This window comes from Filicampus tigris, chromosome 6 (assembly GCF_054856515.1).
Source record: "Filicampus tigris isolate MCC_2025a chromosome 6, RoL_Ftig_1.0, whole genome shotgun sequence".
In the NCBI taxonomy this organism is placed as follows: domain Eukaryota; kingdom Metazoa; phylum Chordata; class Actinopteri; order Syngnathiformes; family Syngnathidae; genus Filicampus; species Filicampus tigris.
The window spans coordinates 27,194,767-27,205,993 of NC_141222.1; the positions used below are offsets into that span (position 1 = coordinate 27,194,767).

Genomic DNA, 11,227 nt, shown 5'->3' on the forward strand with positions numbered 1-11,227 from the left:
AACAAAAGTTTTTTTTTAAAGTACAGCATGTCAACCGAAACAAAATTCCCCGTCAGCGTGGTGCGTTCGATTGTCGCTTGGAAATCTGTAAAATGTACGGTTTCTTAAGACTAAGGAGCGTAGAAAAATGTTAAATGCTGAAAAAAAAAAAAACAATAATAAAAGTAAATAATGAAAGTAATACAAGTATTTCCCAGACATAACCGTAAGTTAAAATGTGTTTTAAATATTCATTCTGTACAAACAATGAAGTTTAAGACGCGTCAAAATTCCTGAATTCCGTTTGTCATGGAAGGCATCACAACCCCGGCCGCGCCCCTCCTCCACTCCCCGGCCTCAGGTAACTTTGTCCCGGCTCTCTTCCTTCTCACGTATCGGCCGCAACTCTCCTTCCAGGCAGGTAGGCCAACGGGGCGGACAGCAGCCATGGCCGAGTCCCAGATTGTGTGCATGGAAGACGGCCGAATCGGCGTCCAGGTGCCGGAGACGCGACCGGAGTTCTATTACAGCGAGGAGCAGCGCGCCGCCGTCGAGGAACTCCTCAAGAACGGCGACGGCGCCTTCAAAATGCGCCTCAAGGACGACAACATGAAAGACTTTTTATCCGCCAGAGAGGTGAAAACGTTGAACAACAACTTTAAACACTACGACACAGACGGAGAGGGGGACAGGGAGGCGGCCACGGGGTCGTCTCCGTCCTCGGACTCCGGGGTCCACTCCACCTACTGGCCCCAGATGTCCGACACCGAGGTGCCGCCGCTGGACATCGGCTGGCCCAGCTGGGGCTTCTTCAAGGGGGTGACCCGGGTGGCGGTCCACACTCACCCTCCCAAGGACAACGGACCCCATATCAAGGAGGTGGTGCGCAGGCTCATCCAGGGGGCCAGCAAGGTGGGCATATCAATAATAATTGTGATCAATACTCGTGATTGCAATATTGACTAAAACAATTCAGATTTTGCCTTTAATCGTGCAACCCTTGTCATCTTTTAATAAGCTTCGTTCTTACTTTCTGCCAAGGAGCTAAAATTGTTTGCATAGGGTGTTTTGTGCGCGTGTGTGTGTGGCGTGTGCGATTGAGCAGCATTAGGTCAATAAAACACTTAACCCAGTTGCACTCATGCAACAAGCAAGAGCTTGTTAAACGTTGACGCGGACGTGCATCCTGGAAGGTTTTGTGACACACTTTTTGTCTTTCTAACCTGTCTCTAAGGCTAGGTGATTCATTCATTTTAGTGATTAATTTGTCAATTAATTGCTCAAGAATATTAAAAAAAAACATTTTTTTTAAATAAAGAAATGTGTTTTTTAAATTCTTTTCTCTCTTTTTTTTTTTTTATTTAGTTTTTTGTGGATTACATAGTGCAAAAAGTGAATCCTCGCTGATTTGCACTGCTTACACTAACAGCATGGCTGCAGAGAGCTCGTTTTGCAAAAGCACATTCATTGTTGCCAAGTCAGCAAGTTTGCTGACCCCTCTTGCCACAAGTTTCGCTTTCTGCCAAGAAACGGACACCGTGAGTAGAATTACTTTCACTTTGGGTTGAGTATGACAAAAAGGAGCCTGGTGGAAGATAATCACAGAGTTACACTCACTGAATATTTCCAAACACCTCGTGCACGTTAGGGGTGAAACGAGTGTTAAGAATATTTTATTCTGCCTCGGGTAATTTTTTATTTGGTGTGCACCATCGAGAAGAAAAAAAGAAAAAAATAGCACGGTAATTACACTGTCATTGTTTAAAAAAAAATGCTGCCAGTGTTAGTGATTAGTAGCTAGTAAGCTCGTCGCTAGCAGCGAGTGCCTGGCTAATAATCGCTCATCCCAGCAGTGTAATAATGAGTTGTATTTTTTTTTTTTTTTTTTTTTTTCCTATAATGGTCCATCAGTCATTTGCTTTTTCTACCAGAGGTGAAATGGTCGTTTGAATTCAGAGATTTTATTTTATGGCCATAGCAGAATGTAACACACACAAATCCTCCTTGGCAGAGTTAGTCATCTAACTGGCAATGGGCTGGGAGGGAAAAACCCGGTATCTGCACAAACACGATAAGCTTGGTACATACCGAATGCTAGATGCTGGCTTGGGCTTGTGCCAATGATATGACTTCAAACCAAAGGTGTTTTTTTTTTCCTTAATCGTTCATCACCCTGATGAGGTCAGCGTGTTGCTATCTTGGTGGTGCCTTTTTAAAGTACTATTTTTGTACCTTGACACCTGACTTGGAAAAAGGTCAAAGAAGTTACTTGAAATCACGTTTCCACCAAGCGGTACAATTTGGATCAATTAACTCTGACCAGGATGGTAAAAGCATTAACAATAAAGAGTGTTGACGTGAAGGGCAACCATCAAGCGTATAATTCTACAATTAAGGAAACAAAGACGAGAAAACGCAGAGGTGTGCTTACAGTAAATGGACACTGCTGTTTAATCAGCCATCTGCAACAATCCAAAGTATTTTATGAGTGGCTGTTTTTGTTTTCCTTTCGATTCATTTGTCATCACAGGTAGGAGGCAGTGCTTTTTCTACGGACTAATCAAGAAACAGTGTCAGGGCTGAGCGATGAATCAAATTCAAATCGAAAGTCAGTCAGGAGGCTTTATTTTTCATATATATATATATATATATATATATGATATTGTTTACGGTAATGCAAATTATTTAATTGCTTGTGTTTGTTAAAAAAAAATACATGGCGCAATATTGAGGGGGAAAAAAATGTGCGTGAAATAATTAACTGACTGCTCTCTCCAGTTATTACCAATAACTGCCTCATTGCACAATAATAATAAACACATCCACTAGCAGTAACTCTCGTGGGCAAGGAGCTGTAATGTCTTGCAATTTAATCACTGAATCGTGTAATCAATAATGGTTTAATTTTTGGGTGTTGGGCAGCCTGAAACGCGTCGTGGCGTGCAAACCGAATATTTGAGCAGGCAGGCGTCAACGGAGGAAGACCACACCAGCTCAGACTTGTCCACTCAGTGTTGTGGTGAAAAGACCAAAAATGCCAGCAAGAAGTCGCGTAAAAGTAGATATGAAAGAATAATACAGGGCAACACAGTACATTTGCTGCTCGACTGGTTGGTCGACATGCCGCTTTTGTGTTTAATTTGAGCGCAGCTTTGTTGAATGACAAGACAGGAACACTTTTATGATTTGTGGTGTATAACTACTGCACCGTATTGTTTGTCAGACAGTGGAAAAGTCCATGCCGCTGTCATGAAATTTGGAAGCTGACCACAATTTTCCTCAAAAGTAGCAATAGACTGATACCAATTGTTTGTAGTCAAGGAAGCCGAAAACCGATTTTTGGAACCAATAGTAATTTGCAGTAACAGGCTAAATATTAGCAATAAAACAAAACGTGGAGGGAGTTCTCAGCAAATTAACCCAGTTTTAAATCCATCTCTTATCTCTTCTATCTCAAAATACATTCAAACGTATTTGCAAGTCAAACGTGTTTACTCCTCATTGGCAGTTCCAAGCTTCTGTAGTTTTACTATATTAACAAACAGTGATTGTTTTCTTTTGACACTAACCAGCTCTAGAACTAGTGGCAACTCCATTATCTCCTGTAGGAGGAGTTGTTTCAAAATCCAGTGGGAGGCCGACAAAGTTTCCCGAAATGTCTTACACCGGAGGTTGAGACAGCTTTTTTTTATTTTTTATTGTGCAGGCGTACCTAATGTAGTGTCTGGTTTGAACCTTCTTTTTGAGGAAAGCCAGAAGCTGTCAGCAACGAGTTCAATGGAAGAGCAACGTTTGCAGTCGTAACGCCTCCGAGGGGGGGGGGGCTGTAAACAAGCTGGAGGCCGCCGGCGGATAAAAGCGAGTAGCGGGTTTCACCACTTAAAATTCTAGCAAAGTGCCTGGTGAGGAGAAGTCCCAAAAAGTTTCCAACATTAATTAAGTTGTGCAACAAAGGCGGGCAGCGAAACAAGAGTGTGGGTGACCCACTTCGAGGCCGAGTGTGTCAGCTACAGGAAGAAATGAGTCAGCGGTGCTGTGAAAATGTCCACTTGTAAGGCCTACTGAATACAACGAACTCATTCGAATTCACTCTAGTCGTTCTGTTTATTTCTATTGTGTTGTTGTTTATCTTTTATAACTAACGTAATAGCAAGATCCTATGACACGTGTTGTATCTTTCGTCTGCGTTCGGGCAAGCATGCTGTGGATTCTTTTTTTTTTTTTTAACTGAATTATTTTTATTAGCTCTTGCTTTGATTACTATACGATACAACTTTATTTATATGGTGCAATTCACAACAGCTGCAGCTGCAACAAAGCATTTTACATTTAACATAAAATGGCAGCGAAGCAGCTATCAGAAAAACTAGCAAGTGGGCCATAATCGTAAAATCATTTCACGTGTACATCGCAACCACCAAAGTTCCACAATAACTATTTTTGGACTCAGAATTATTTTCTTTTATTATTTTATTTCGTTAATTTCTATTGTGCAAGGTGGTGGTTCTCATGTAGAAGCTTGTGGCGAATGACTATTTGCGACTGAAGCCCTGCAGCCTTCAACCTAGCGGTTCGGCTGATCTCATTCGTGCAGCTCATAGTTAAAAACAGATGTATAATTCCGGTGATGTGAAACCGAAAGGAAGTCTTCCATTTTGGACTGAAGCCGCCATTGTCAGGTCACTTCGACGGATCCTACTTTGTAAACCTTGTATTGTACACAGACTTAAAGCTAAAAGTCCCTCTAAAGTGAAAATAAAAATGGCTGGTGATTTTGGCATAACACAGAGAAGAGCCTGTCAAATATGATTGAATGAAAAAAAAATCGCATATCAAATGAGGATTTAAAATGGTGAAAAGTAAAGGCCTCCACGGAGCTGTCGGCCGCTGTGGGCGTGTCCGCTGAATGCGCTGAAAACAAGCCCGGCCCGACCTTCACCTGTCACTCAAATGCGCCCGTTCGTACAATATGTGCTCAAATGGCTGTCAATGTGATCTATAGGCCAATTAACATGTGCGGCTGCAGTGCTCTGTCTTGAATAACTAATGTGGACCCGCACACAGAAACAACACTGAGTGGGCCCGCTGCTGGTTCGTTCCTTAGCTAGCAAGCTAGCCGGCTAGCGAACAACAATTCATTTTCCCTGAAGTGTCGCTGTTGTGTGGACCAAGCCAGCTAGCCTGCTAGCTCGATAGCCTGCTAGCGCGATAGCCTGCTAGCTCGATAGCCTGCTAGCTCGATAGCCTGCTAGCGCGATTGCCTGCTAGCGCGATAGCCTGCTAGCGCGATAGCCTGCTAGGCGACCGGCGTTCTGCCAAAATGTCCTACCTGTGGGAAATTTCCTACCGGAGGCTGATTTGACAGCCGAAATACTACCGTGCGATTTCAGCTTCTTTTGTTCAGATACATACAGGTAGAACTTAAAAAATCATTTCAGAAAGGCGCAAGCAGGTAGGACGCCCTGACAATTGAATGAGATGGTGTGGTATAGCCTACATACACTGCGTGATGAATGTGGTCAACAGATCAACACTGTGCTCAAAAGACACTACAAGAAAACACAATACTTAAAAGCTTCGACGGAAAACACACCCCTAAAAGTATTTAAGAGGCAAAAAGTCAAATCAGACTCATTAAAAACGAAAATAGTAAGTACTGGTACTCACCGCATTTGATCGAACGTACGACAGGTGGGACAAAAAGTTACAAAATTCCCGCGAAAATACTTAAAGACCTTGTGCGCAAGCGCACTGGGCATTGATAGGACGTCTTTACCGCATGGCAGGAATTTCCGAACACCGGCAGCGGGGAGGTCCAAGTCGCCCCCGCCTTGCTCCGTGAGCCGCGTGTGGGTCCTTAAAACAGACACTGAAGTCCGAACAACAAACACAAACACTTTTATTTATTTTTTATTTTTTTAGCATAGCTCACTGCATTCTATAGTGGTAAAAAGGGCTGAAATTGTTATGATGAAGTAACTCGCAATTGCAAAGTGCATACTTAGGCTTATACCGGTATCAATCTGGCAAATGGCGCTAATTCCGTACTATATTGTTAGCAGTCATTGTACATGTTTTCAGCACTTCAACCATATTTGATGTGCAGTCTTTACAAACAAACTGAAATCACTTTGCCGGGTCTTTCATTGTTTTCAATATCTTTGGTGTTGTGTCCGTGCTAATAAAAGGTGATCGCCATCGTGATGGACCTGCTCACAGACCTCCAGATCCTGCAGGACCTGATGGACGCCGCCTGGCGCCGCTCGGTGCCCATCTACATCCTACTGGACAACCACGGCGTGCCGCACTTCCTGGACATGTGCTCTCGGCTGCAGATCGGCGCCCAGCACCTGCGGGTAAGAATGCTTCCCACCGAGGTGATGAATTTCGCACACGTGTGGAATTTTCACTTCTACTCAGCAACGACATTAAAATCTCATGCTAAACCATTCTGGTTTTTTTTTTTGTTGTTGTTGTTGTTGTTTGTTTTTTTGGAGGTTTGATGGTGAATGTGGTCCACCCGCATTGTGCGGCGTAGGGCGAAAATCGTTTGCGATAAAGGTTGAGAACCCGGTGACATAATCATTGACATCACCGGAACAGGACCTTGATTTGCATATTTGTCATTTGTTTACAGTGAACACCTGCTGCTCTTGTTTATTTTCAAAGTCATTTCCCGGTCTCGCGGAAGCAAAGGTGTGCTTGCTTCGCTCACCACAGAAATGCAGGACGCAGAGCCAGCCGCAGGCTGACATTTGAAGCTATTTGAACTTGTGACTGTATGAGGCAGTGACACGTGTGGCTCTCAGGAAACAACTTTTGTCCTTACAAAGATAATAATGCAATTGTCTATGCATTGTCTTCACAATACGTTTATAATCCCAAACTCTGATTTGCAGAACATTCGTGCCAGAACACTCACGGGGGTGGGCTTCAACTTGTCCTTTGGCAGACTCCCCGGCTCCATGTGCTCCAAGTACATGCTGGTGGATGGAGAGAAGGTGGTCTTTGGATCCTACAGGTGAGTAAATAACACCCCCCCCACCCCCAGGATTTTTTTTTTCCCATGGGTCAGTTATGATTAACCATTCGCATTCTACCGGGCAACGTGGCAAACGTGTTCCCGTTTTACAACCTTTTTTTAAACAGCCCCCAAAGCCAGTTTCACTTTGCAGTCTGATCTTTGGCGGGCTTGTCTTTCATGAGTAGACCCACAAAAAAGTCTCAAGACGCCATGCTTGAAAATGCCCAGGAAATCTACAATTTTGTTTTGAAGTAGAGTAGTGATTAGTAGTAGTTGAAGGAAGGGTCAATTTGCGGTATTGGTCACAACACAATTAAATTGACTTGAATTGAGAGGTTTTTTTTCTCATTTAGAAAAAAAATCAGCCACTAAAGCCAGTTTGACTTAGCAACTTGAAATTTGGTAGGCACATCTATCATGTATCACATATTTTAGACGCAGGAACTGCACTAAATTGCAAACCAAAATTAACATTTTCTTTTGTTATTGTTTTTGGCGGAAATTCAGCCCCCGAAGCCAGTTTCATTCAGCAATATGAAATTTGGTAAGAGTGTCGATCAAGACAAGAACCACAAAAAAGTCTCAAGAAACTCCACCAAAAAAAAAACGCACAGGAAGTCTGCTATTTTGGTTTCAAAGCAGCCATTTTAGTGTCTAGTTGGACGTTTTTTTTTCTTCGACGTCCTTCAACGACATTTTCGTCATGGAGATTTTGTTCAATTCTTATCAAATTTAAACCGTGTATACAAGACAGGGGCAGTACTAAATTGTGAATAATTCAAATGTTCGTTGTTGCGTGAGGGTGGAGGATGCGTTTGATGAAACACAAAGCGTTATTTTAGGGATTAAAGCGTTATTTTAGGGATTAAAAAAAAACAAAAACAAAAAAAACGGCAATACATACTTAAAATCGCACAGCAGCAATACACAAAAAAACTTTCTTGAAATCATCACAAAAAAACGGTCCACTATTAAAAACCAGAACTTAACATAAACAATCAAGCTGATTCAACCCAGAGTAAATAAAAGTGTTCAAACAAACAAGTTGGAGCAGTAATTTGAAGCTAGTTTAATTTCACTGCCCCGCCACACCCATCAACCCGCCCCACGACTCGATGTTCCGGTTTTTGAAACGCTTAAGCGCTACGCTTCAGTGCCTCATTGGCGCTCAGTGATTGACGCGACCGGATTACAACATGGATCAGTTCCACCTGCGCTGTCAAAGTGACAGCTGGGCCAAACTCATTAAGCTAAAGAAGTAAAGGCCATGAGTAGAAGTCACTCATTAAATTGTGCTCGTCGGAACGATCCCACGTATCCGATCCGCTCGGGCGATTTAGTTATGACGACGTGAGCGATTCCACTCATTTTCACCGATAACAATTATGCAGGAGTTTACTGCGGTAATTACAGATTGCTCCCACTATCGCAAAAGATCCCTTTGCAAGCGAACACTGACATCTAAATGGAATGCTAATGATACTGCTGCAAAAATATGTCTTGTATTTATTAATTCCAGTTTATTTGTCAGGAAGTTCCATTTTTTTTTCTATGCAATTACTAGTGATGGTAACATTAAACTTCAAATGATTCAGTTGTATATTTGACTCCTCTAGATGGCACTCTAACCACACTGACTTGCCAACAGTGCCATCTGAAGGAGTAAAAAAAAATACAACTGGTTCATGAAGCAAATTTGAAGCTTCATTTTCCCGTCGCCACTGCATTTACTGTAAGTGTCATAAATCTGATATGGTTTGTTGTTATGCAGCTTAATTTATTGCTTGTTTTTGTTTCAAAAGAAAAAAAAAAAAACGAAGCGAAGAGAGCCTTGAAAAAAATAATCGCATATTAATTCGCAATCGTAATATTGAGGGAGGAGAAAATCGTAGACCTCTAAATTTGGGTGCAAAGTGAGCAGAGGTCAGCTGCTACGGGAAGTCAATAAAATGGAGTTAACTGAGTAAATTTTTTTTGTGTGCGTTATAAAATTGAAATGAATCTCCATAGTTAATGCTTTAACTTTGACAGCCCTATTAATGACATTCTTTTTCAAAATCCTTCAGCCCTAACATAATGTCCTTTAATCCCGCTCTTTCCCATGCGTCAGTTTCTCGTGGTCCACGTCGCGCATGGACCGCAACACCATCACGGTGATGACGGGCCAAGTGGTGGAGTTCTTCGACCAGGACTTCCGCGAGCTCTACGCCGTGTCGGAGAAGCTGGACCTGTTCCGCGAGTTCCACGTGAGCCCGCCGGCCAAAGCGAGCCCGCCGGCCAAAGTGAGCGCCAGCGTGCGTGCCAAGGTGGGCCCCAAGCGCCCCCCGCTTCCCGCCACCACGTCCCGCTTCCAAGTCAGCCTGGGCGACACCCGCAAAGTCAACAACATCGAGGTCCCCGCTCACAAGTACTACAACCCCAAGTACTTCCTCTTGTTCCCAGACACGCCTCACCCGGCCAGGTCCCTCCAGGGGCCTACCAAACCTTCCGAGCTCTTGCGGCTTACCGTGCCCCAGGACCAGGTCACCAGTAGCGAGAAGCTCGACCGTCTCAGCCCGCTACCGTCGGAAGCCCCCATAGAGTTCTTCAAGAAACCCAACGGAGTCCCGCAGGAGAAGAAGAGACTGACGCTGAAGCAGAAGATCACCAAGAGGTTGTCGTCCAGCAAGCTGTCCATCAACAGCGGGAGGTCAAGCCCCGCCCCCACCGAGTCCACGGGATACCTGGGGAGCCAGGACCACCTGGAGGCTAGGGTCAAGTCGCCCCCCAGCAAGCTCAGGCTGCTCAAGAGGCCGTCCGCGCTCGGGCCCAGGACGGACTCGTTGCAGACGGTCGACACCACGCAAGACAACATAAGTGAGTGACGAGATTATGAGAGCGAGTCATACACTTGATAGAAAAAGTCTACACACCTCTGTTCGAATGCCAGTTATTAAAAAAAAAAAATACATAAAGCTTTTTGTTACATTACAACTCAACTGAAGGGGATCACAAATCTTTATGAAAAGGGACGTGAAAAAAAAAAAAAAAAAAAGAGAGATAATGTGGTTGCACAAGCGGTCAGTCAGGAAAAGCCTACTAGAACTTCTCTTTTTTTCTGTTTGTTCCGCAGGCATAAAGAGTCACCATCGATCTAAGCAAGTCTGCAAAGTGTCCTGAGGTCCCGTTTTAGACAAAGTTGTTTTTTTTTTTTTTGTTTTTTTTCTCCTCCCCCTCAAGTATATTTGAAACGGTTTACAAGCACTTAATTCACTTTGTTAGCATGTCTGGGACATCCTGCTGCTCACTGGAAGTAGCCTGCTAGCGGAACGGCTGACCAATCAAAGTGGCTATTAAAACAAAAAGACCAGTGCCTTCTTCATTGTTGTCGAAAAATAAAATAACTTGTATGATTTCATTTTTGCTCATAATGTGGATTCTCTGAGGTGTGTTTTCCATGTTTAGTTAATGAAGTGCAATTTTTTGGCTCCTTAAATGTTGCGGGGGATTAAATGAATTAAAATTTAACTTTGCAATTGGATTAAAAACAATAACATTTTGGGTGTATTTTTGCTTTGTTATTCATTTTTAAAAATGAAAAACATTTTGGGTGTATTTTTGCTTTATGTTATTCATTTTTAAAAATGAAAAACATTTTGGGTGTAATTTTGCTTTGTGTTATTATTTTTTTTTTTTAAAAGGAGAAGCACCAGCGAGAAATACAGCAAATAATCGGTCAATTAGGTAATCATTCCAATTTTTTTCTTGAAAGATATTTGTATATGTTTCTGTATATATTTTCTGTTGTATAAAAATACATCTTTTTTGAGAAAAAAATGTATATTAAACATGACTGGTAATGTTTTTATAAGGAGAATCACCAGCAAAAAAGACAACAAATAAGTAGTAAACGTAATTATTAATCTATTTATTTAATATTAAACACATTTATTGACTCATTCTATTTATTTTTAAGATTTTTGCTCTGGCCACTTGAGAGCAGCAAAGAACACCTGTAATGCTCAGTTGTGATTGACACTGTCAGAAAGATACTGTGTTCAAATAATAGTTTTATATATAATATACATTTTTTATATCAACAACAATGGTCAGGCATTTGTAACCTGTAGTCGAAGCTGTATGAGGATAAAAAACAGGAAGCGGTCATGAAAATATGATACAGAAAGTACACGTGTGTCACGTGAATGCGAACCAAAGACCAATCTTTGTATATTTATACACAGT

General features: G+C 42.4%; 1 protein-coding gene across 1 annotated transcript; it reads left to right on the forward strand.

Annotated features, from left to right (window-relative positions):
• Positions 1-308: 308 nt before the first annotated feature.
• Positions 309-10,400, forward strand: sack1fb (scaffolding CK1 anchoring protein Fb). The gene is made up of 5 exons (XM_086033571.1): positions 309-891; positions 6,168-6,335; positions 6,879-7,000; positions 9,114-9,859; positions 10,116-10,400. The coding sequence occupies exons 1-5, from the start codon at positions 427-429 to the stop codon at positions 10,160-10,162; spliced, it is 1,548 nt and encodes a 515-aa protein (XP_085889697.1). The 5' UTR covers positions 309-426; the 3' UTR covers positions 10,163-10,400.
• The last annotated feature ends 827 nt before the right edge of the window (positions 10,401-11,227 follow it).